General features: G+C 37.0%; 1 protein-coding gene across 5 annotated transcripts in view; it reads left to right on the plus strand.

Annotated features, from left to right (window-relative positions):
* The window catches only part of FCHO2 (FCH and mu domain containing endocytic adaptor 2), an 84,075-nt gene extending 57,786 nt beyond the window's left edge, over positions 1–26,289 (plus strand). For 3 of the 5 annotated variants that reach the window (XM_085043017.1, XM_085043018.1, XM_085043019.1), the window contains 10 exons: positions 2,590–3,099; positions 3,711–3,814; positions 6,696–6,825; positions 12,447–12,558; positions 13,142–13,297; positions 14,255–14,387; positions 17,161–17,360; positions 19,444–19,508; positions 21,932–22,096; positions 22,323–26,289. In XM_085043017.1, coding sequence (XP_084899143.1) covers positions 2,590–3,099; positions 3,711–3,814; positions 6,696–6,825; positions 12,447–12,558; positions 13,142–13,297; positions 14,255–14,387; positions 17,161–17,360; positions 19,444–19,508; positions 21,932–22,096; positions 22,323–22,345 — 1,598 coding nt within the window. In that variant the 3' untranslated portion in view covers positions 22,346–26,289. The remainder of the gene's footprint in view (positions 1–2,589; positions 3,100–3,710; positions 3,815–6,695; positions 6,826–12,446; positions 12,559–13,141; positions 13,298–14,254; positions 14,388–17,160; positions 17,361–19,443; positions 19,509–21,931; positions 22,097–22,322) is intronic. The other 2 variants (XM_085043020.1, XM_085043021.1) reach the window with 1 other exon arrangement.
* Positions 26,290–27,044: the final 755 nt, after the last annotated feature.

A 27,044-nucleotide genomic window follows, 5' to 3' on the forward strand; every position in this document is an offset into this window, starting at 1 on the left:
AAATAGTTCCATAGTTCATTTCAGTCTAGCTATTGTGTATCTGTTCTCCATCATCTTAATTTTGTCTTAATGTAGACACTTTTCTCCTCCCACGTGCCTGAGAAAGGAAGTGTGTTCACTGGGTTTTTTTAAACTAAATACTCATATTCAAAAAATAGATCTCACTTCTTTGTTCATGGTTATGGCTTTCTAGCAATTTTCTTCTGTGCTTGATCATGCAGATTGCAGAACAGTAAGATTACATATATCAATAGGAGAATTCTGAAAAACTGGTGTTATTTCTTGGCTTTAGTAATGTTCTTTTAGCAGCAATCAGCATTGCTTTGTAACACTTCAGGTTTTAAGTAGAACCTAGTCTTTCACTACAAATTCATGTTCCTTAAAGGTTACAGTTTTAACAAATCTGGCTTACAGAATTCATCACAGTTTTCTCATCCTGACATACGTAATCATTAGTCAATAGTATTAGCTAGTGCATCCACATGTGTGTGGTAACACATTTAAGAAAAAATTAAAGAGAGAGAAATATATTACTGGAATATTCTGAAAAGAAATGGTGGTTCCTTAAAATACTCTGTTTTGATAGCTTTGGTCTGGTGTTGGAGTCTGCAGAGAAAGGCAGAGGATACTTAACTTGTGCTGGTGGTTGTAGCTGTATTTGGTTGTTTTTTGCTATGCTTGTATGGGAAGTGAAAGCAGGTTAGGAAATCTTCATGCAGTTCCTCCTGGCAGCAGAACTGTAGAGAAAGTGATCTCTGGTTCATAAATAATGACAGAGATCAATAACATACTCTGTAGCTGTATCTGGCAGAGAGTCATCTCCCCTAGTCCTCATACCCATGAGGCTTATACACAACCCTGCAGTTAATTGAATTTGGTGGAATACAGGGTCTTGTGGGCATAAGCCAACTTTAGATACATCTGTGCCTTGGCAAACTTTATCCGATAAATAATTATTTCAAGGATTGTTATTCTAGGAGTTAACTAAGATATTTACATTTGTGAAATAATCTGTGGAGTTAAATGGAAAATAAGTGTTCTGAAGTATAACAAATTTCTAATACATTTGGGGGAGAAAACAATTGCATCAATATACATTATACTGTTGTTTTAATGGAGTTCTAATGCTTGCTAACTTGCAACTTAGTTCTAAAGGTTTAAAAAAAATACTTAACTGATCTGATTGTATTTTCCTTGAAATCAATGTTTTATCTTCAACTTGAAGGTTGGTAATAAGCTGGTGCTTAAAGTTTTTGAAAATCTCAATCCAAAACCTGAATTATATACATTAGTTGTGTGGAATACAGCATATGTTTCTTACTGTTTCAACATTTTTTTAGCTATTGTTTTATAACTGTGTTAATCATTGAACAATTAAACCGCCTTGGTATTTGAGCAGACAGTGGTTTATGCAGCACAGAAGTAATCTTTGGTCATCCATGAATAATCCTGCCTTATTAGAAATTTAAGCTGTTATCTTGAACAAACACAACAGACATTTTTTAGGTAGCTCTTGATACTGTAAAAATGCTTGTATTTAGTTATCTTCCTTATTTTCATTCATATATATGTTTTAAAACAGTTCGTAATATTTCCACATTAGATAGGATTTATAATAGTATTTTAAGGCCTTTGAATTATATTTAAAATATCTGCTAGAAAGGGAAAGCTGTGTTAAAACTCTTTAACATTTAGGTGGACTTAGAGAATATATGTGTTTATGGCAAAAGGACCACTGTAGAGAGGACAACTACTTTTGATCTGAACTTCTAAATGTATTTCTCTCATTTTTCGGTTTTGGTTTTCACTGCTGTTGCTCCTAGCTCTGCCATTCTGCAAGATGTTGAGAATTGACTAACTTTGCATTTTCTGCTTCTATTGTCATCTAGAGCAACAGGCAACAGCAAGTGAAGGGAATACTTGTTGAAAAGTCCTTTTTTCAGCAGTTTGAAAACTATAGGATGAGAGAGGAAAAAGACCTGAGGTGGATGATGCCTCATCTGCATTATTACTCGCTAGACACAGGTTGATATAGACAGAATAAGTATCCGACCGGATCTCATGACTTCATTGTCTTCATTCATTCATCTGAAAGCCAATTCTGTTGGACCTTCCTATTATAAGTTTTAGGACTAAGAGGATCAAAGTGTTTGGAAGGAGCAGGATAGATTTGATTAAATAACTTTGAAGGAAATTAAAAGCAGAAAGCTGAGAGGAGCCAAAAATGGAGTAGGATGCAAGAAGGAAAAGAAAAATATGAGGGAAAATTAAATCACAACAGGTAGGAATTTAGAGGAATAAGGAAAGTTTTGTGAAATGGAGCCTTAAGTGGAGAGATACACAATAAATTATTTTTTTATGTACTAAAAAATGGAAGGTGACATGGTTGGCAGTATGAATGAAGTACATGTAACGTGACTGGTTTTTTTCTTTCTTTTATTTGTAAGTGGGTGGGTTAGCGTAGTAGAGCAGTTGTTTTTCATGCTGGCTGGTAATCCTTGTGCAGTGGATATTAAATACTTTTTTGAATATTGAAATTTTTATCGTTTCATTGTTGGTCCTAGTTTCAATTCTTCCCTTTTCCTTCAGCTACCCTAACAGAGCACAATAGGAGCTCCTCCTCATCTACCACTGATTTGCCTGGTTGTAGAGTATCTCAGTCTTTGCTTGGACACCAGACAGATTCTGGGTCTACAAGCCCATCCTCACCAGACCTTACCATTAGCACGTTGTGCAAATCTGGTGTTACAGCAGCGCCATCAGGGAGTACCAGTACTTTGTCCTGTTTTTCACAGTCTCAAAGTCAGTGGATTTCCTTTGCCGATGAACTTCTTACAATTAGACACACAAGCACAGACAAGAAGGAGCCCCAAAGATTGCATTTTAAAACTGAAAATGCCTGCCTTGCCTCTTCTGCTTTGCTTGGAAATTCTTCCAACAGCTGTGCTTCTGAGGATCAAAGTGACCTTTTCAATAACTCTATATGTCATGAACAATTATTCATTGAAGAAACTGGCACTGCTGCTGAAATATCTTCTGCATCATCTTCAGCACTACTGGACTATAGTTTAGTGTCTTCTTGTGCTCATACAAATAAGGGTATGCCAAGCATGCATTCTGTACTGCTCTTTGCTAATAACTGACTCCAAAAAACAAGCTTTGGACTCATTTTTCTTTTTGTTATTATTGCTCAACTGATGTTCAAATTAACTCAACTTCTTACTTAGAATGTACTAAACTGCTTGTTAATAACAGTTGGGACAGTGAAGTAAATATTCAGCTTAAAATAAGAATAAAATTCAAATTATGCCTTTAAAGGCATTGCTTTTTTTTAACTATGCAGTGTTGCTTTTCTAGAAATGGGAATGGATATTTGTGGGATGTCAGACAGCAATGAAATCTGAAAGATTAAGTAATTGAATTTGCAAAAACAATTCTTTTTACGTACAAGCTTCTGAGAGTAGTTGGTATAAAATCACTTGAGAGCAATGAGAAAGCCCATTATGCTATTTGAAGAGTCACTTTTGAGGGTATCACATGGCACTATTTTAAAAGGACTTACGATTTGTGGTAAATCATAGAACATGGCACTTGTAAAACAGGAACTTCTAGTAGGAGCATCTCTTCCAGTTATTCTACCAAAGTGAATAAATATTTGTGTCCAGTGTGATCTTTCTAATATTTTTTTTCTTAAATTTGCTTTCTTTCAGCGAGGCCCACCACTCCTCTTTCTTTGGGTACCATTGTACCCCCTCCAAGGCCTGCTTCAAGACCAAAGCTGCCTACCGGGAAACTTAGTGGGATTAATGAAATAGTATGTATTGATGGTTTGGTTTGTTTTTTTTTTTCTTAATTTGCCATTTTGACTTGGTTTCAGATACGCCATTCATTTCCACTGTTACAGTGGAGTTACTTTCCAGCCAATGTTCAAGGAATCACATAAGCAGATTTTTAGCATTGCCAGATAGGCATGATAATAGTTTATGATAACTATCTTATTATAACAAGTAATTATTAACACAGGTACAAAGGTCCAAAACATAATTTTTGCATCAGCTCAGTGTTTTTAATTGAGCAAATCATTAACTTGATAATGAAAGATGGTACATACATATGATAGAAGTTTTCAAAATGTGAAATACTAGTGAAGTTATTAACAAACCTCCCTTGATTTAGGGGATATCATCAAAGCTTTGGGACATAAATGGTATTTAGTAGGTCTTTTTCAGTCATATGTTGACTGAAGTAGCCCTTTTGTGACTTCTCCCTGCACTTGGTGCTAGTTTGTGGAGAAGGGAGGTGGAGGATCACAGCTGTTGCCTGTCAGGATAGTGAGAGGTTGCGCATTGCCTGCATCTGCCTGCAGTGCAGGTTCACCTGCCGATAAGGAATGTGGTAAAGAATGCAGATACCCAAACAGCCTGTCAGACCAGGCCATGCCTGATTTCCTGTGTAAATATTAGTGTTCTTCAGGTTTCACTTGACTTAACTGACTTGGAAAAATGTTTCTGTGGTAAAATCATCTTTCAATCCTGTCTTTCAAGGTAGCAAGATTATTTTCACCACATTCTTCTTACAAACAAAATTCTCGTCTCACACTTTGACAAAACTGACAAAACATTTTCAAACTGTTTTGCTTTTCTGTAGGACCAGAAGAGAGGCAATTTTGAAATCATTTTCTCTTTCCAGTACAGAATTGTAGTAATTCCCCTTAGACCAAGGAATCTGTTCTTCATGTCTCTGTAATTAAATAGAGACTGGGACTGTTCTGATCAGACTGTTATGATTCTGCACAAAGCCACATTAATTTTATACTGTTGCTTTAGAAATTGGCTATTACCCGGATACAAGTGGAAGGTTGTCAGTTGTCTTCATGATATGTCAACTCCTTTTACAATTCCCGTAGTCTCAATCAAAGCCACATCCTCTGCAACAAGTGTAATAGAACCAGAAAAAAATCAACTTACTGTGGGGGGAAGGAAACACCCAAGACTCATAAATGCTAGCGGTCAGAAGGAGCAACAAAAGTGAGAGGGTCCACAAAACACACAAAGCTTTACTCTTAAATTATGCACATGGCATGGAAATTGGTATGTTAGTCCCTGACCTACTATATATGCACACAACAGCAGGTTCTGGATAAAGAGGTAGAATAACAAAGGAGGAGACAAAGGAACATGTGAATGAAACAGGAAGCAAGAGAGAGAAAAAGAGATCACTGATCCTGGTTCCAGTGTCAGTTCAGTTGATGTGGTGTCCTGGAGGTATTACCCAGGTTTGTTGGGGGTACATTTTTTTCTGGTGTTTTCCCCAGCCTGGAGCTAAGTTTCTCGCTTTCTGTGCAAATGAGTTACCATGCACAGTTCATTCTTTCAGACCTTTCTGGAATTGGGTCAGAGGGCTTCAGGGGTCTTGTGGTCTTGATCTCCCCCTACAGCCCATTCCCGCTTCTCTGCCTCATTCCCACACTTGAGCTGTACCTGTACTTGTGCTCATCTGCAGGAGCCAGAACAATGATGTTTGTCCCAGAAAAGTGCTGCCTGCCACTGCATGGGCCCTTCTCCAGCCACTGTTCTTTCTCACAGTGTGTTTTTACCAACAATCCTTGGTTATTACCAGCAGACCTTGTCTGTTAGTATCAACAGTCTTTGGTTATTAAAAACAATCCTTATTACCAGCAGGCCTTGTCTATTAGTACCAACAGTTCTTGATCATTATCAACATCGTCTGTTACTACCAACAATCCTTGGTTGGCTTCACAGCCATGCAGCTACTGGTGTTTCAGACATACACATTAGCCCCTTATTTTCTGGGACTCTACGATTACCCTGCCAAAATGGTGCTTCGGGGGTTCAGTACCTTTCAGATAGGTTAATCCCAGCATGATCGTTCGTTAAATACTTTACCAGTTAAGTATATCTGAAAACCATCCAGAGATTTAGAATGGAAGAGACTTTTAAGTTCTCTAGGCCAACCTGCTCAAAAAAGGGCTGACTTCAAAATTGTATGAGGTTACTCAGGCACATGCTGAATTTTGATGATCTCCAGAGTGGGAGATTTTACAATCTGCCAGTCTGGCATCCTGTCCCAGGATTTCACCACAAGGTTGCAAGAAGGGATTTTTCCCAAAGTCCAGCTGAAATTTCTTTGCTGCAGCTCTTGCATTTCTTAGAAGAGGCTGACTCTGACTTCTGTGTGTGTCCCTTTTACCTAGTAAGAGACTGCTAATAAATCCCTTCTTAGGCTTCTGTTCTTTGGGCTGAAAGAACCCTGGTCCTATAACCTATCCCTCTCTCACTCCTATCCTCCAGTCACAACTGTTTTCCAGTTTATTAGTAGCTCTGCTTTAGCTCTCTAATACCGAGTTTGCCACATCTACACAGGGCTGTAGTCTTAGTTTCTGATACTGTGTTGTATTACTGTTATTGACAGGCTGCTTCATACTCAAATGTATTAGACTTGACTACTCTATCAAACAAAAATTATAATCGATGAAATAATGGAATTTATTCCAATGGAAAATGCAGGTTCTCTGTTTTGCACTAAAAGCTACGGTAGGTAAACATCAAAGAGGCTATGTTGAGAAACATTATTAAATTGATTTGGGTATGAAATAAGAACTTTTCTATTCACAATGTTTTTTAAATCTCTTTAAAACCCCATTGTGTTATATTCTTGTAATCTCTTTTGTTCAGCCTAGGCCATTCAGCCCTCCATTGACCTCTAACTCAAGTCCACCTCCAGCAGCTCCTTTGGCACGTGCAGAGAGCATTTCCTCTATATCCTCTTCTGCTTCCCTCAGTGCAGCAAACACACCTACAGTTGGTAAGTTTAGTTAACCATTTTATCTTACTTTAGAAATAAGATAACTCTGCCACTAGGTTGCACCTGTTATGAGAACCTTTTATTGGAGTTGGTTGTTTCATATGCGAGTCCAGGTGCTTCAACATCCTTTGCAATACCTACTTGTAAATTATTGAGACACAGAAAAGTGGATTAAATTAGATTAGACCATAGATGCAATTATGGCATATTCTTTAGGTAAATATTATTCACAATTAACATTCTGTGAGTTTTTATTTGGTATGCTTGTTTATCCATCAAGTACAACATGTTATCTTATATTTTTTCGAAGATGTTTGTATAGGTGCAGAAATACTTACAGGTACTGAAATATTTGAATTAATACAAATGTTCACAGAATGAGTTCTTTTATTTTCTTTTTTGTTTGTTGTTCCACAATTGCAGTTTCCAAAAAAATAAATCAAATGCATCTTTTTCTTCAAGTTAGTTAAGTATATAAGCTAAGCAGACATTCAGTGAAAGCAAAACAATTAACGAAGAAAAGCAAATCAATCTTCATGTGTTGCCACTAATTTCAGATGGTTTTCTCTTGTTTCTAAATGAAGGTCCTTCTGTTTTGATATTTGATTATAACAAATCAAAAGGAGACCTTCAGGTTTTTTTAGTTAGTTGGGGTTTTTTGTTGTTTTGGGGAGGGTAGGGCTTAAGACATTTTAACTTGTTTGTTTAAAAGAATTGAATTGTTTAATTCCTGAACACTACTACGACTTTAGTCACAAGTTATATCAAGTTGTAGAGTTATCATTCAATTATCTGCAACTGTTATTGATGCCAAGGATTCCTCACTCAGGCTCAGCAGCTCAGAAGAGCATTTGTGCAGCATCTAGTAGGAGTTCTGCAGTGCGGTTGTTTCCACCCTGTGCAGAAGTAAAGCTACTAAGTTCTACCCAAGCTTAGCTCCTAGAGTTCAGTGTCCACCAGTTTCACAAATGCTGAGAAACATCACAGAAACACAGCTGGTATTTTGGTTGCCAGAGTCTATCCAGCCTCACATCTTCAGGTCTCAGCTCTGGTGTTGAGGAAACAAAAATTGGTGGCAAGAGCATCAATGTCCCCAGCTTTGGGGATATATGCATATGTTGTTGGAAATGGTGGCAGAGTGAAAGCATGAGGTGAGGCAGGAAGTAAGGAGGTGTGTGCTTATGCTGAGGTTTGATGTGGTTATTATTCCAGCCTAGGAAAAATAAATAAGGCCAGTTCCATTTGCACTGATTGTATGAATTAATAGTCCTGGGAAAATGGGAAGGGCAGTGGACAAAGGTGAAATACTTTTGGCATGAGGATATATGCAATACGGTCTGTATTCTTTTGCTCAATCCAGTGTTCCCCTTACCCCATTTGTTCTGAATAATGGAGAATTTACTCTAATTATCTTTTTTCCAAGTGAATTTTAAGGCGTGCATAATTGAATTTTTTTTTATGCTTTAGCCTTAATTTAATTTGCAAAATATTTTTTAAAATATTAATTTATAACATCTATTTTTGCTTGAAATATTTTGTTTTCTTGCAATGCTTTGTTTCATTTAAATGTAATAGACGATGATGGTTTGATTCGAAATCTTCCTCCAATTGAAAAGCTTTGTGAGACAACACCAGGTATTGTACTCAAAGCACATTTATGTCTTAACTAATCATCCTAATCCACTATATCTAATAAAATTGGGGTTTTTTTGAAACAAGTTTCTCCAGATATTTCTGGTATCTTGCACATACAAGTTGTGGCTACACAGGCCCTTTCTTGAGAACCTTTTGTTTCCCATGCAAAATATGCAAAAATGAGATAATGATTTAACACCTGCTGTTTTTCCTGATATGTTTTAATTCAGGACAGAGCGTGTTTAAAATCAAGTGTTACAAAATTTCAACCAATCACCCCGGGGGGTGAGTGACCACTGTCCAATCACATATGGGCTTTTACCATATATAAAGAAAAATTACAACAATAAACCTTCTTCTACTGCTTTTCACTAGACTGAGTTCATGTAAATATCACTCCGTTCCAAATACAACAGCAACAACAAGTTGCTTGAAATCTCAACTACGTAACAAGTTGTATGTTGCTGAAACCACCAAAACTTGCTATAACCACTTTTATGTAATGTTACCTTCTGTCTATCCACTTCCTTGCTTCATAAAAAAGCTGAAACTTGGCCTTGCTTCTTCAGTTTGTTATTACTACTTCCATTCAGATAGAGTAAATACATTTTTATTCCATAATCCTTATTCTCCTAACACAAGTTGATAAAAATGTTTCTATATTTACATATAGTACATATCTTAGAAGACAGATATAATAAAAGTTGGGGGTTTTTTTAATAAATTTCATTTTCATGACAGGTGTTTGGCCAATATTAAAATTGTCTGGATCTTTGTTCCTAAACTGAGTTAAAACCATTTGATCAGCTTTATTCATCTGCCCTTTTTATGACCAGTGATGCAGTCTTTTGTTCTGCAGTTTTGGTCTGCGTCTTGAGTGTTTCAATGCAACCATTTGCATGGTTATGTCACTAGCTCTTGTGTCAGCACAACTCAGGGGCTGGTAGTGGTGGTCAGGCTGAGGCAGGTGGCAGGGCATTTAAACCAGCTTTGCCATCACTGCCAAAGGTGCTAGAACTGGAGCCCTGATCTGGGCTGCAGCCTGAGATGCAGTGAGGACAGCTTTGTGTGGCTCTGTAATGTCCTTTCAATCTGAGACTTCACAGCAGATACAGAAAAAACTGAAGCTGAATGTTGTCATATATTGAATTTTGCTTTCAGCAGCAAGGCAAAAAAATTATGATTTCCAATGTCAGGTTAAGCAGTTACGTTTGTTTCATATGATAGAATGACAGAATCATGAAGATTGGGAAAAGAACTCCATGATCATCAAGTCCAACCTTCAACTGATCACCACCTAGTTAACTAAACCATAGCACTAAGCAGTCCAGTCATTTCTTGAACACCTCCAGGGATGGTGATTACTGCCTCCCTGGGCAGCCCATTCTAAGTGAAGAAATTCTTCCTGTTGTCCAACTGAACCTCCCCTGGCACAGCTTGAGGCTGTTTACTATTTTCCTGTTGCTGGTTGCCTGGGAAAAGATACTGTCCCCTGTTTTGGCTTCACCCTCCTTTCACAAGGTTGTAGAGACTGGTAAGGCCCCCCATAAAGCCTTCTTTTGTCCAGGCTAAATGGTCTGAGCTCCTTTAGCTGTTTCTCATATGGCTTACTCTCCAGACCCTTCCCCAGCTCCATTGCCATTCTCTGGACTCACTCCAGCACCTCAATGTCTTCCCTGAACTGAGGGCCCAAAATAGGACACAGCATTCAAGGTGTGGCCTCACCATTGCTGAGTCCAGAGGGACAATCCCTGCCCTGGTCCTGCTGGCCACACTGTTGCTGATCCAGGCCAGGATGCCATTGGCCTTCTTGGCCACCTGGGGACACCCTGGCTCATGTTCAGCTGCTGTCACCAGCACCCCCAGGTCCTTTTCCTGTGGACAGCTTTCCAGCCACTCTGCCCCAGCCTGTGGCACTGCCTGGGGTTGTTGTGACCCAAGGGCAGGACCTGGCCCTGGGCCTTGTTGAATGTATAGTAATTTCTTTATTTTCCAATTCATTGGTTTCTAGGAGAGTGCATAGACTTGTGAGTCAAAGGGTGATGAACAGTAGGAGCAGAGCAAATGAGAGAGGAGATCTCATCTGTAGTTCCCCAAATAGGTTCAGCGAAATATATGTATATATATATGTATTTGCTTTGGTGTTCCCTAAAAAAGTGAATGTAATGTTATTATTTCTAATAAATTTTACTCTTCAGTCAAGAAAACAGTATTTTTCTTTTACCAATAGAATATAATGAATATATTTGCATTACTCTGTATAATTTTTCAAATATTGATATAAACTGTACAGGTAGGCCATTAGGTAAAAGGTTTTAAAACAATTGATATACCTGTATACAAGGTAGTCCTGTCTGGTCTTGTTCCTTAGTAAATTGCAGGAAAAGACAAGCTTGGCAACAGCTTGGCAACTGTAGTACCACATTCATTGTGTGTACACTTCTGCTTTAGTGAAAAATAATTCTGGAGTTCAGTATTTCACCAAACAGAATTTCTAGTAATTGATAACTCATTATTGTGTTGCACATTTGCCTCTTGAAATACTGATATTTGGATTCCTGAGACTATTGAGAACCACAGCTTTTGTTGGTAGTTTTCAAGGAGAGAAAAAGCTGTGGAATCATGGTCCATGTATTGTCTGAAAGAATAAAGAGAAACAACCTACTGGAAAAAAAAATCAAGTAAATCAGTGGCTTGTCGCCAAAATTATAATAATTAGTTCATCTAAGAATTTTTGGTTTTCAACACTTGTGACTAGATCTTTTGGATCTAAGGATGCCCAAGAGTTGCACAAATGTTCTTATGGTACTGAGAAGAATTCTGAACATTTTACTACCTTATGTGAGAAGTTGAAATGGAGAGTGAGGTATGAGGTAGCAGAATTAAACCAGCTCCTGTCTTTTGCACTTTTTCTGTATCTACTTCATTCACTTATCTCTTAATGTAAGGTCTAATACGAGATGTTAGTCTCTTTGTGAAGAACAAGGCTCCAACTTCCTTTTTGCTTCTGAAAGAGCTCAGAAAGGACAATCATTTAGAGTAAATAGGTTTAATTTGCCATGAGTAATATTATACAGAAGCATTTTGTCTCTGCTTTATGGTATGAAAGAGAAATTTCTCAGTTTGCTCATGAAAAGATGAAGACTGTGTGTCCTTTGTGATAGAAAACATTATGTGATACAGGCCATTTCTGCAGTGCTGCAAAAAAACATAGTAAGATCTTGTCTACTACACTGCTTCACTAAGAAAAAAAGAAGAAACTTCCAGTATTGTTTTATATTCAATACACGTGTAGAAAACCTGTGAAAAGTGAAATCCCATGACAGCCTGTTTCATGAATTGTATACTTCAATTGTATAATTCAATTGTAAGACTTCAGAAAGTCTTCGCATGAGGACTTAGTTGATTTTTATAGCTCTGTGTTATGTTTGCACAAGCAACAAGTGAAGACGTCTCCTACATTTTTTGCTTGGGAATTGCAATTTTTGTTGACTGAAAAAGTTAAAAGAAATGTTCAGTGATTCACTTATGTGGGGTATTATTGATGAATTTGCATTTGAGTTCATTGTTACTGTAAACGAATTCTTCATATTTCTGTGACCATTTTATCATACATTTTTCCATACAAAAAGCATACAGTAGGGATTTTTTTAAAAGCATTCCAGTCAATTTCCTTTGTATCTGTAGACTTCCCCCCACCAGTAGCCATTTTAATGCAGTGTTCTCTGTCTCATATGTATTTCCTTGTGTCTGTGTACATAATGTCCTGCCAATAGGCCAGCGTTCTTAGGCTGCTAAGCAGTGTTTTGGTGGTATGATTGTACTGTACTATGTTTATGTATTTCTACACACTTTTCAAGTAATATTTCAGATGGTACTGTGAACCTGGTGTAAGCTCTTTTGAAAATTACAGATGTAGTCAACCATTTCTGAAATCTATCACTAAGCTTTTTGAAAATTAAATCTACACACTGTATGTATTCTAGGTGTTTCACGTGGTCCCAGCCCCGTCAGCCTTGGAAACCAGGACACCTTGCCTGTTGCAGTAGCCCTTACTGAATCTGTTAACGCCTACTTTAAAGGAGCAGACCCCACAAAGTTAGTTAAATAGTGAATTGTGTTGAATGTAATGAGTTACAATAAGAAAAGACACTGGGCCTACTTTTCATACTGTGGGGGGGAATGTGTATGCATTAGAAGGGGGATTCAAAGGGTATAAATGACAGCAGTATGTTACTGTAATGGCCTGCATCCTGCCAGGAGTTCATATATACCTGCCTTACAAAAATGTTTTCAGTGAAAGCACTGAGAATGACAAGGATTTTTTATCATTGTCAGGTAAGTGCACATGTAATTTTGGGCAGCTGAAAGCACTTCATTCCCTGTTGCATCCATTACTATGCTACTTAGGCCTTGCCTAGGCATAGTTGTTCCATGTTTTCAAAGTCTGAAAAATATCCAAGACTACTGTATGCTTAAGCAGTTAAAGTTTTTTCTTTCTTATTTCATCTTGCTTCAAGTTGAAAGTGACATTACATTGTCACATTACCCTCATTTGAGACTGAATTTCTTTTTAATTCAGTTAATCAGATTGTGAAAATACAGTGGTTGCTTTAAAATTAGTATTAAAACTAGGCAGTAAATGAGTCACAAAGAAGCTGATTTTTTTATTCTCTTCTAGATGTATTGTGAAGATTACTGGTGATATGACAATATCATTCCCAAGTGGGATTATTAAAGTCTTCACCAGCAACCCATCTCCTGCTGTGCTCTGCTTCAGGGTGAAAAACACAAGCAAACTAGAGCAGATTCTTCCAAATGCACAACTTGTATACAGGTTTTGTATTTTTTTTTAACATAATTGTAAAGTAACATTTTAATGTAATTTGTAGAGTATGAGTTGTTGTGTATGTAAATCAGAATTCTTCGCAGTCTGGTTGATTTAATTACACATAGTTTAATTTTCTGAATTGTTGTTGTTCAGCTTAGTTTTCTCCACTGTCACTATATAAAAATATCAGTGATTACTGGACTTGAAACTTGGGCTGAGTATAACAGGAGCCATAAAAATAATTTGTAAATGTGTCTGTGTTTTTATATGCATTTTATAAGTTATTTCTTTATACAGTAGTAACTAAATGATGAAACAGTACCCTTAAATGGAAAACAAGTAGTAGAAGATTGATGTACTCTCATTTGCCTTCTACTAGTGTATTTTAAAGCTGAATCATTACACTAATCAGATTCTTTGCATACCTGTCTCTCAGATGTGTAGCAGCATGCTTGGAAGAATTTGTAAATAAAAATGGTTGCTGATAGGGTAGGATAATCATTGAAGTCACACTTGGAGATATTGTTGGGGTTTTTTTAATAGAAAAGCTGGAATTTTTTAGCAGAAACATGTTTCAGCTGAGCAGTTTCCATTTCATTTATTGGAGGAATTATTTGAACACTAAGTTAAATGCTTTTAATTGCTGTATTTGTTTTTAATTACTGCTGTATTTGTTTTTAATTGTAATTACTGTAATAATGAGTCAAACCATATGTACTTATTCTTTTGTATTTAATTTCGTTTTGTTAATTAATACTTATTGCAGTGAATGATTCATACAAAATTAAGTTTAATCACTGTTTGACATGACAGTTTATAACTGAAATGTTACCAGAGCTGTATCTGACAAAGTGAATTATACTGAAAAAGCGCATTTTGCAAAAAAAAAAAAAGTTAAAATCTATAGTATTATTGTATGAATGGTGTAATGCTTCACCCCTAACTAGTGATCTTTCTTTGTAGTGATCAGTCACAAAGTGACTCCAGTACTAAGGATTTTTGGATGAACATGCAAGCTATAACTGTCTACCTCAAGAAATTATCAGAGCAGAACCCATCTGCATCCTATTACAATGTGGATGTTTTAAAGTATCAGGTAAACACTTTTTTCCTTTTGGAATTTCTAAGGAATTCCAGCAGATCTGATGTCTACCCAGAAATTAAAAGAATAATTGAACTGATGAACTGCCATCCCTCATCTAGGCCAGTTCTGTATATGTCACTGCTTTCAATGTGTAGACTGCCCAGGCTTAGTACATTTCTGCTATGCTTCATGTCATCCCTAAGACGCAGGGCTTGTTTCAGCTTGCTGATGCATCAGTCCAAATTCTGCATGCAAGCTTCAAACACTGCATTTTTTGGTATTTGTCAGCAAAGTCAGATTTGCTTTTAGGGATTTGGTGGGGGCTTGTTGTAGTTTGCAGTTGTACTGCATTTGACATTGCAATTGCCTAAGTTTTGGATTCTGTAGCTGATGAATTTTAATACATTGTAATGGTTTGCAGTTGAAGGAGAGTAGGTTTAGATTAGATATTATGAAAAAATTCTTTACTCAGAGGGTGGTGAATCACTGGCACAGGTTGCCCAGAGAAGTTGTGGATGCCCCATCCATCCCTGGCAGTGTTCAAGGCCAGATTAGGTAGGGCTCTGAGCAGCCTGGTCTAGTGAAAGTTGTCTGTGCCCATGATGAAGGTGGGTTGGAGCTATATGATCTTTAAGGTCTCTTCCAATCCAATCTGTCTTGTGATTCTATCTGAGAATGTATGATGTTCTGATTTCTCACTATATAATAGAATGGGAGTAGTCAGAATGGATTTACTGAGTGAAAGTCATGCTTGACCAAGCTGACAAACTTCTATGATGACATGACTGCTCCTGTGGATGAGGACAGAGTAGTAGGTATTGTCTGCTCAGACTTCAGGAGGGCTTTCAACACCATCTACCACAGAATCTGTATAGAGAAGCTGGTGAAGAACAGGCTGGATGAGCAGACACTGAGATGAGCTGACCCCCACGGGACACATTGATTTTACAGTTTATTAGCTTCATTAATGATTTGAATGATGGGACAGAGTGTACTCTTGGCAAGTTTGCTGATGATACCAAATGGGGATGGCTCTCTGCATAAACCAGAGGGTCATCTTGCCCTCCTAAGGGAGCTCAACAGGCTGCAGAAAAGGGCTGAGAGGAATGTCATGAAGTTCAACAAGAAGTGTGCCTGGGGCGTCACCAGCTGGACGTGAGCTCAGCAGAAAAGGACCTGGAGGTCCTGGAGGATACCATGTTGAACATGAGCCAAACACAGTGCTCTTGCTGCAAAGGCAATAGATGGTCTGGATGGTTTCCTGAGCTGCATTAGGCAAAGTATTGCTAGTACGTCAAGGGAGGGGATCCTTCCCCTCTACACTGTGTGACACCACACCTGGAGTTCTGTGTTCAGTTCTAGATTGTTCCTTAAAAGTGAGAATGGATAGAGATCAGCAAAGGGCCACGAAGATGGTGGTGGGATTGGAGTATCTGTCCCATGAGGACAGGCTCAGAGAGTTCGGACACCTAAGCCTGAAGAAGGGAGAGTTCAGGGAAGTCTCATCAATATGTATAAATACCTGAGAGAGGGTACACAGAGGACAGATCCAGGCTGTTTTCACTGGTGTCCAGTGACAGAAGAAGAGCCAATGGACACACTGAATCACAGGAGATTCCCTCTGAACATCCAGAAACACTTTTGTCCTGTGACAGTGGCTGTGCACTGGGCACAGGTTGCCTAGAGGGGTGGTGGATTCTCCATTCTTGCAAATGTTGCGAAGTTGTCTGTAGGTTAGGCAGCCTGCTAGAGGTGGCCCTGCATGAGCTGGAGGGTTGGACCAGACAGCCTTCAGGAGGTCTCTGTCCACCTCAGCCATTCTGTGAATCAGTGAGGTGATGTTCTGGCTGTTAATAAAAAGTCTTCATGAATGTTCAAGACAAACTCACCTCAGAGACAGAACACAGGTTTGCTAGGCCTACACTGAAAAATCCAAACATCACAGACAACTCTGTCTACACATAACCCCTGAAAATTAGTTGCAAATCCAGCTATTCCTATCACTGTAGTTTCCACCTCTGCCTAGTATGGGTTAAAATCTTGGCATACTGAATCTGCAAAAAGCATGTTAGGCACACAAAATTACTGAGAAAGATGAAAGGAAAAAACCATTCAGTTTGTTGAAATGAGTGCTGTGTATTCTTCTTGTAATAAAAGATGCATTGGCATGTGGAAGCCCAGAAAGATAGAAAAATCTTTGGGCTGACAGACAACGGCAAGAATGTGCACCGGGACATGGGGAGTTCCTCAAGTGGATTGAGAAGGTGGTTGAGATGCATCAGGGCAGTAGAACAAGCTCAGCTACAGAAGCAGCATTCAACCTTCCTGCAGCAGGAAAATAATGCTTTGAAGAGGTAACAACTGTTCTGCTGGCTGCCTGTCCCATAGTGACAGGTGGTGTTCTCTGCTGCTAGCTGGTTGGGCAGCTGAATTGGCACAGCACACAGCTGCTGAGGATGAAGTAATTTTGCTGCAAGCATGCTTCTTGTGTAAGGCAGAACACAACAAAAACAAAGCTTACAAAAGTTTATAGAAGTCACAGCAGGAAAGAGCCTCATAGGCAAGTGGAACTTTAAACCTTAAAGTATTTTAATTTAAAATTTAAATAACAGGAATTCCTTTAGGTAGCAGTCTTCAAAATTCTGTGATTAAAGACTCAGGGATCAATTGTTCTCTTGATATTTTGTCAGCCCTGAGACTTACATTCATTACCATCATCCCCTAATTGTGCCGAAAAAGGTGGATATTTTAATTAAGTTGCTTTCAATGGTTTATTCTTTTACAGGTATCTTCAAATGGGATACAGTCCACTCCCTTGAATCTTGCAACTTACTGGAAATGTGATGCTAGCACTACTGACGTGAGAGTGGATTATAAATACAATCCAGAGTCTATGAATGTGCCTAGTATGCTGTCTAATGTTCAGGTTGTGGTACCAGTAGATGGAGGAGTAATAAACATGCAGTCACTTCCACCTGCAAAATGGTAATATTAATATTTTTCAGTATTTTTTCAGATTCATATCGGTGTATTCTTTAGCATCATAGCCTGAAAAATTTCACAGGAAGAAATAGCAAAATGTGTAGTATCAGATGTCTAGATACTTTGTGGTCTGAAACAGATCCTGTGCAGTCTATTCACATAAAGTGAGGCCAGAAGTACCCATCCCGACTGTGTAATAATACAAGGCTTTATGAAATTTCCAATGTTTGTTTTCTTTTGGCCAGTAGATAGAATAGACAATTCTAATACAGTAATTTGAAATTATTAAAAAACATTTTGTGTGTGCGCATATAAAAATATATTCATATAAGGGGATTATATAGAAAAAGTAGCAGAAATGCAGTTTTTAAAGATTTCCTGATTGCTCTAGCTTAATAATTAGCTTCTAAAGGAAATAGTTTTAAAATAAACCTCAGTAAGTGAGGAGCTCTCCATAAGCCAGGTAGCATTGTCTCTCAATTCAAATGTCATGCAGATGACACTTACATTTACAAGCCTCCTGCACTTACAGTAGCACATGAAAGTGTGACATAGATATTGGGAAATTATATTACTACAAGTTTGTGGAAACAAGCAGAGGGTGGTGGAACTAAAAACAGTAGTACAGCCCTTGAGTAAAAGGTGAGCAGATTCAATCACTGTGGCTGTGCAGCATGTACCTACTTGCCCAGCTGTAACCTAAATCATGGACTGTATTCCCAAGAGGGTTTTTTAACGTGAAGAAGCCAAAGCATATCAAGTTGAAGGAAGTTAGGCTTTGTTAACCTTGTTTCTTATAGATCAGTTTACCTTACAAAGTAAGGCTTAAAAGAAAAATAAACATGATGCATTAATTCTGTAGATTCTGATGTTTCTGAAGGCAATACACAGTTACAGGTGTTTTTTGGGCAGTGTAGTAAAGGAGTACCATTTTAAATGGAAAAAAATCTTTACAGGACTGATTCTTTCTTGACTTGGCAGCGAGGCAAGTCAAGGCAGCAATACTTTTAACCCTATCTTAAGCTTTTTCTGAACATGTTCAGTATTCAACCTGAATAACATGACTACGCTGTTCAAGCCATTCTCCTAGCCCAGGCTTCTTCCACAAACCCTCTGTAATGCAGTCTGAGTGAGAGCAGGAACACCCACCCAGAACACCCTGGGAAGACTTAGGGACAGTTGCATTAGTGAATTCACCTAGGCAACTTCCAAACCCCAGAATTTTGAGCCTGGCAAGTTGACCAAAATAAAACTAAACCAAACCTCAGTTATGTCCCAGGCAGGTCTAGTATTTGTGATGTACTACCTGCTGTTCAGTCTAGTGGTTTGGGTGGTGGAGTTTTGGTCTTTTTTAAGAAAAAAATACTTTATAGCTTGACCTCTTGTGAGTAAATGCTACCATTTGTGCTACTTGTGTGAGCATTTCAATCCTGCTATATTAATGTCAAGAGCAATTTCAAACCTATCAGTACTTCATGCTGCTCACAGCATTAAGTTGTTGTCTTTCCTTTGATGCAAGTGCTAGGAAGTACTCCAGGATTTAAAATGCCCTGTCAGCTTAGACAGTCTTGGTGCCCTTTTCTGCCCCTTTACACTGTCTGAAGTTAGCTTGAACGGTGTGCCACTTACACCAATTAGTTTGACTTTAATGGAAATGGAATAAAATTCATGCTTTCAGGACTCTCACTTAGGGGAGAACAGTCAACATTGCTCACCATTCTACCATCATCATGAAGCATCAAGGCATAGCTTCCAGACTGCTTCCAGAGTAACTTAACCATTAAGACTACAGAGGGTTTTGAATTTTGGAGCCATAATGGGGGACATAGGGCAGTGTTAAATGTGTAAAAAAGTACTGTATAAAACATATAAGGAAGTGTGTTCTTCTGAGCTCACTGCTCTGGATGATGCATACATGCCCTTCTCTTTTCTCCTTTTCCTTCAGTAATTTTCCACATACTTATCTTAAAATATGCAAATATTTTTATAGCCTTCTGTTTAGAGATGTCTGTAGTGTACCAGTGTAAATCAAGGGAAATAAAGTTCTAAAACAGGTGCTTATAACTAACCTACCATTCTCTTACAGGAGTGCAGACCAGATGAAAGCATATTGGAAAATATCTAGCATTTCAGAGAAGTCTGAGAATGGAGGCAAGTTGAACTCTTTTGAACTCTTTTTTCTTTCTTGTACAGAAAATAATTTTTTAACAGTAAAAAGGTGATAATTCTAGCCTCTATGCCCTCTGAGGCCTGTTTACACATCTTCTTATGCTGTATCTTATGTACTAGTTTACCTTCTCAATTATTTGCCTCCTGAGAGATTCAGTTATGAGTGAGATACCAAAATACAAATTTAATTATTAGCTATACAAGGGAAAATTATGAAGTACCCTGAAAGCAGTTAGTAGCTCTAAAATGAAGTTTTAGATGGGATAGGAAATTATTGCATTCATACTATCTGGAAGAGAGCAGTTACTCAAATGAAAACAGGTTTAATATCTGTGTCTTTCCGCACATGGATAATTTAAATACATTAGAAGGAGGTAGGTGGAAGAATTGGGGGTTAAAAAAAACACCAAAAAATACTGTGCTTAGATAGATGATTCTTGACCAACATTTTGAGTCTTGGTTTTGACCATAATGACTCCAGGAAAAAAATTAATCTATGCGTATCTGCTTAGAGTGGTAATTTATGCAATATTGCATAAGGTACCAATAGGTGTCCTCTGCGTGATGCATTTCTCTGAGCTCTAGTTGATGTCCTGACTGTTGCAGTCTCTGTAGGTGCAATATTCTTCTGATGTAGTACAGGAGCCAAAGGGAAGCATCTCATCCTCACAGCCTCTGTAGAGAAATGAATTGCTAATGTAAAGGAAAGGCCTTTAGTCCTGTTAAGAATTTAATGAAGAGCATAGTGAAATCACAGATTTGCCTGTAAATGTGACTCGTTTCATATAGAAAAGGGAAGACAACTTCTATTCCTGCAAAGGCTGCAAAGTTGTGGTTATCATTCAGACAAAATCAGAAATAATTTTATTGGACAGAGGTGATTACACTAGTCTGGTATACTTGCCCTTCACTGACCTCACAGTTCTTTGCTATCAGTATTCCATTACAAGTAGATAGGAATAGCCCTCTTTTTTTTTTTTTTCCTCTGTTTTTCCAAACTCTGTGGCTTCTTTTAAAAGAAGAAATCATAAACACAAACACAGCCAGAGGAAGAGGAACTGTACACCTATGCTGCTTTTCTGCAGAGCAGAATAAAATTGGCTGTTTGCATCTTGTGTGTTGACAGCAGACTTGCACATAACCCACTGCTTCTGCTATATTCCTTCTCTTCCCACAATTTTTCCTCCCCTTTTCTTTGAGTATAAACACATGTAGTACCCTCAGTTCAGGAGGAAGTGATACTGTGTGGATACTGCATTTAAAGGGAGAAGTTGCACTAACAGTGTCAATGTCAGGGCAAGTGTCTTCAAGTCTTTTTTCCTTGTGGACAGCATGATAAAATTTTGGGGTTTTTTTATAGTCCAAGACATTATGTGATCTTTCAGTTGGAGAGAGATAAAACACAGAACAAACTTTCAAACTTGAATATATGCGTTTTCATACTTAGAGTGGAAAGAATTTTCAGTTTACAGAAATAAAACAGACCTACTGAAGAAATGAAATTGATCTTAAGTTAAATTTCTCACTAACAACCCACTGTGTGAAACAATTTCTTTTAGTTCCTGCTTTTACCTCAGTAACATTTCAGTTGCTAACCTTTCTTGTCATTTATTAATTCTTATTGATAGGAATAGCAAGCTGTTTTAAAGAAAAATTATTCCATTAAAAATTATTTAAATCTCATTTTCCCAGCACACTTTGCAAGAACAAGAAAAGACTTGTTTAAAAACTAGAAATTAGTAGCAGTGTGGAGATTTTAAAAATGCCTTTTATTGCCTTCAGAAATGTACTTAATGTTGAACGATTATTGCTTTACAATAGTCACCACTGTCTCTGAAAAAAATCAGCTGAAATTTATGAGAAGTATTTAATCAGACCTTGTTTTTAATAGAAACACAGTAATTTCTCTACGTTACCGTAGAACTGCATTTCTTCCAATGGTTTGTTCATGTACTTTCATCCAGACAGAGCATGACAACTTTTAAGTGTTCTGATCTAATTTCAAATCTGCTAGTGAAAAGCAGATAGTATCTACCTATCTATCCATCAATCTACCACAAGATAGATGATATTAACTGCTTAGAGACCAGCAAGCCTAAATGATTATAGGGACCAATCAGACAAGTAGTAAGTGATTACCAGGCTGTCTGATACACAGATTTTGTATAATCTTGCAGAAATGTATATTGTTTCTCTTTAAATCATTCACTGGTCATAGTCTTAAACAGAGTATTGCAAAAAACCAGACTCGGACTCTTATCTCTTTTGAAAGTTTGTGTAGGACTGCCACTGGGAACAGATCTCAAAGGTCACCATGTTAGTTTCACATCTGACTGCTAAAAAATTTGGACAGATAATTTTGTTCTTGGAAAACAATCAGTTTTTCAGTTTTGTTGTTTTTATAGGTTCTGGATCCCTCAGGGCAAAATTTGAGCTTTCAGGAGGACCCAGTAAACCAGCAACACTTGCAGTGCAATTCATCAGTGAAGGAAGCACCCTTTCAGGAGTAGATGTGGAACTCGTAGGCACTGGCTATCGGCTTTCGCTTCTTAAAAAGAGATTTGCCACTGGTAAGACACTGATGTGCTTATATATTCAAATTAATGTTATATATTCTCTAGTGTTAAATTCTAAAATACAAAATTGTTAAATGAGTGATGTGTAAACAGTTACTCTTTATTGAAACATTTCTGACAAGTGGGCTTGTTTTTTCACAGTTACTCAAACTGCTCCAAGGAAAATACTGACAAAATCTGGTTTATCTACTGATTGCAAAATCTTACTTTTGTTTTTCAGGACGGTATATGGCAGACTGTTGATGTACCTGTGAAAGTCATCAGATCAGGAGTGCAAGAAACCCACTCTGCCCTCTCTAGTTTTCAAACACTATTTTAACATGCATTAATTTTTCCAAAATGTTGACCTATTTTGAGGCTAAACTACAGAAAGTAAATGCACTTTTACAAGTAATTTTGAAAACTTTTTATTACTTTACAATAGCACTGAAGTTAACTTCAACACTGTCTGTAAATGATCAACTGCAATACTTGGGAAAATTTGTTGAAAATTTAGTAACTTTATATAGATAAAGTCAAAATAGTAATCCACAGTTGTAATGAAAGTATGAAATTTTATATTGTACTGTAAACATTAAACCTTAAATGTAGGAAAGCAAGTAAGAAATATTTTGAGCTTTTCACAAGTAATACTCATTTTTCAGATTCTTTAATTGCCAGCTTTTAATTGACATTTGATAAAGATAGCAGAAGCTAAGTCTCGTGTAATTCTTCTATCCATTCATGCCACAAGACCAGCTGAGTTAGAGATTTATAAAAGTAACTCGATGGCCATGTATCATATCTTATTAAAATGTAAGTTGTTTCATATAGGGTTTTTTTTAAACTAAGTGCAATCTGTTACAAATTGCAAAACACAGCAGATATTTACTTCTGCAGTTAGTAAATTTTTGGGCCTTGTAATTGTTTGAGTTAATGCAGTAGATTTAATTTATTTTTATATTAACTGCATAACATTTGTGCCTTTCGAAAAAGCCTGTGCCTATCCAATTTGATACTCACGTGCCTCATTTCCTTTTCAAAGTTTGGCTCTTCATCAAGAAAACATGGTGTTTGTATTATACACACAACTTTATAAAAACCGTTTTCACTGCAGTTTATTTAGAAAGCAGGTATGCAAAAACTGTAGTTTGTTTTAAAAGAAGTTTAAAATACTGAATTACTTCATTGTGGAATAATTGCAATAGAATTTGGCTTTAGTAAAGGGAGGTGCATCATGCAGGACTTGGAAACTTTCATTAAGTAATGTTAATGTCACCAAAGAGGAGAATCTGAAAAATCAGTGAAGATGGGAAAAACAAACTTGTAAAAGCAAACAGCGTTACCCTTCGCTTTGACTATAAGTCTTCAGACCTTGAGTGCTTTTGGGGATGTGTGATGTGAATGTACATATAGTACTTCAGGAGGCATTTTAAAAGGGTATTTTATAGCAGCAGGATGACAAATCCTGCCATGTGTTCATTTTTTTTTTTTTTGTAACTACCAATTTTGATATTTGATATTTGCTTGCTACAGCCTAAGCATGGGGATGTGACACATTAGTAACAATTTTTTAAAGCAAGTCACTAATTTAGAAAATCTTCTATGTATTTGTATTACCAAGTTGTTGTTTTTTTAATGCTGAAATCATAAGCATAGGGACGAAATAATTCAATAACCTGCATATGGGAATTTCAAATGAATATTTAGCATACTAGTGTCTATTTCAAATTCTCTATTAAAACAGTAAAACATGCTTGAGTTAATTAATGCAAAGTCAGTAATGAATTGGACTGCTGAAACTTTACAAGAAATTATGCCTTTGCAGAGGATGCATTAATTTCAGTGTAGATTAGACACTTTAGCAGGTGAGCATTTCATTGTTATTATTAAGAACATACTGTACTGTAGATTTGATTGGAAGAGTATATTTGGCTCCTAATTTGCTAATCTTACTAAAGGTAAATTTATAACCCATAAAATGGTACAGTCCTTTTATTGGAATTCTAATTGTAACCTGCTTTACAATCAAACTGATTAACACAATACTTTATTAATGAAAACCCAAACTTATTATTGCTATTTTTAATCAAGTATTACATTAATTTCTAAGTTAAATGAAGTAGTTAATGTTTCAGCACTTTTAAATTAGCCTTCATTCAGGTGTTTTTCATACATTTGCATTGGGTGCAGGTTACAATTTTGAAGCCATAAAGTTTATATAGACATTTTGTAAAGAAACTCAAAAACAATGTAAAAAGTACATGTAGCTATCTGATATGAAAGAAAAGTATGTAGCAAGCTGGTTCTTGCTTGTGTATACAGCAATATCCTTTGTAGCTGCCTCCTAAGAAAATTAATTTGTAAACACAACTCTAAAGGATCTGAATTTTTATGAATTGTTACTACGTCAGACTGTAAATTAGAGCATACAAGTTTATCTTACAAAAATTGTAAATACTTCTGAATTTTCATTAAATGTAAATTTTTAAAATTTGCACCCATAATAAACATGTAATATATAATTTAAATACTGATTTATATCGCCTGTACTTCTGCAGTTAATTCCACAGATCTTCTGAGCAATAAGGTAACAGAGCAAAACCATGCCTGTATTATACATTTTCAAAATGTTGATTGATTTTTTGAGTGACAGAGGGTAGAGATTATGAACTCTTGTATATTTGAAAACATCACAGAGAAGGTGGATGGAAAGATGACTTTTCCAAGATGTTTCATCTTTACTAAAATGGAATGCCTGAGATGTGTATAGTGGCCTATGCCTTTACTGAACTGCTATGCTTCACTAATAGATTAGGCTAAACTGTGGATATGTGTATGAGAAAAATCTTGACTTGTGGACATGAGCTGCTCTCTGTAAAAGTGCTATCAAATGCTGTACATTTCCCCTCTGCCTTAACAAGCCTGTATCTGTTGTGTGTGCAGGAGAAGAATTAATGACAAGATTAAAGTAATTCTTTCTGATTTTTAATGTTCCACCAGTCAAAAAGAGTAGACTATTTAGTACTACTTCAGCAGTCTGTACGGTATAGTCCTTCTAAGCTTTGAGCATAGAACAATAGAAACGGAACCAATGTTTTTGAATGTTTGTTTCCTACTAATCCCAAGGCCTGTAGAAGTTTAGTTAGTAATGACTTACTAAATTCACTTTTCAGCCGGTTGGATATCACTGCAATAGAGGTACCATTCTTGTCATGCAGGAAAGCAATAGTCCAAGGGCATGATTCTTATCTTCTTCTGGCAGGCAGGAATGAAGAACGCAAGTGCTCAGTGGTCAGATTGAATGGTCCATCTAATGCAGTATTCTGTCTTCAACACTGGCCAAATAATAGGCTTGAGCCTTGGAGAGCTCGTGTCATTTGCTTTCTGCTCCCCCAGCACCTCAGTTATTGGTTACGGATGTAAAAAGGTGCTGCCCAGTTCTTCCAGTATTCATTGAACTTAAAGTGTAACAGATCTGACAGAGGCTGCTCCGGCACTTCTGTTAACACTTGACTTGTACCCACATACTGCTCACAACTGCTGCAAACTGGATCACTACTGTCAAAGCAGATTTTGTGATTATGTAAGTACACAATCAGGTAGTTTTTCAGGGAAACCTATCTCTACCAGTGCCAAATAACATTTACGTTATTTGAAGGAGCTAAGGTATTTGATTATGAGCTGGAACAAACAGCATGCAAGTTACAACTGTGGTGAGTTTTGCTATCTAACTAAAAAGAAAAATCTTGTATCGTGCCAAAATGGATTAAATTTCAAGTCTTACATGTTTGCAAAGCTTAAGATACACAGATGTTAAGATAGCTATCTTTTGTTTTGCAATTGCTCGATAATAGGTTTCCATTTCAGTTGCTGTGAAAGGGAAATTATAATAAGAGCATGCAAGGAAAAAAGTCAGGAATTCCTCCAAGCATAGCATAAGCTAAAAACAGTTCAAGGTACTAAAGCAGCAGATAACAGATCTGCTGTTGAGGTACCCTTGATTGGACTGATTACCAAGTCTCTCAAGTGAAAATTTAATGTTTGTCTTTAACTCTGCATGTTATTACACCACTAAATATTCCTCCTCAGCTCACTTTGACCTCCACATTTACTGACTTGTTGATTTTTTGAGTTCTTCCTTAGTTCATTCAATAATCAATATAAGGTATACAGTCTTAAAAGAATAAAATAATCTCAAAACACAAGAGGCTTCTTCTGGATTACTTACTGAATATTTAATACTCTAACTCTGCATTTTCTGTACCTGCTTTTTTTTACTTCCTTTGGAATCTATTCTTTTAGCCATAGGGATGGCTATTTTAATTATTGTGACCTAAAATACTATTTTTGTTTGCCATTGTCCCAGCTGAATTTATTTTAAAAAATCAAGTTCTGTAACTTAGGTGTTGTTGTTAATATTATTTATTATTGCTTGTCAGCAGTTTCTTTTAAAAAATTAATAACCATAAGCCATAAATTATGCCAATTTCACTACTCTGATTGTTCAACTTTTCCTCTTACCATGTTCTAATCTGTCTTCTTGAAGTTCCCATTTCTTAAGTCATATCTTCTGCTCCAGAAAGTTAGCAATAGTAATGTGTTCAGCAATGACTCAAATCTTTCTCCATCCTGGTTAAGGAAGCAGCCCATTTTTACAATTGCTGGTTCTCCCCTCCAGATGTCCCCTCCTGCTTTGCTGTTTGATAAGCTCCTGTAATATCCACAGCCTTCCCTTCTGCTTCTGACTCTTGTCATTGGTAGGTTATATGAATACTCATCACTAATACAGAAATGTTAAGGCTTCCCCAGTGTTAGTACTGATGACATTGCGTCCAGGTAAGATGCACCAAAGCAACTTGGGAAAGAACCAAAGCCCAACAGCTTAAGCTCAAAAACTGTTGTTTACATTCCACGTGCGTCGAACTCCCTTTCTCTGGCACCTTACAGGACCATAGATTTA

The sequence above is a fragment of the Lichenostomus cassidix genome, chromosome Z (assembly GCF_008360975.1).
Source record: "Lichenostomus cassidix isolate B80296 chromosome Z, HeHo_3.0, whole genome shotgun sequence".
Taxonomy (NCBI): Eukaryota; Metazoa; Chordata; class Aves; order Passeriformes; family Meliphagidae; genus Lichenostomus; species Lichenostomus cassidix.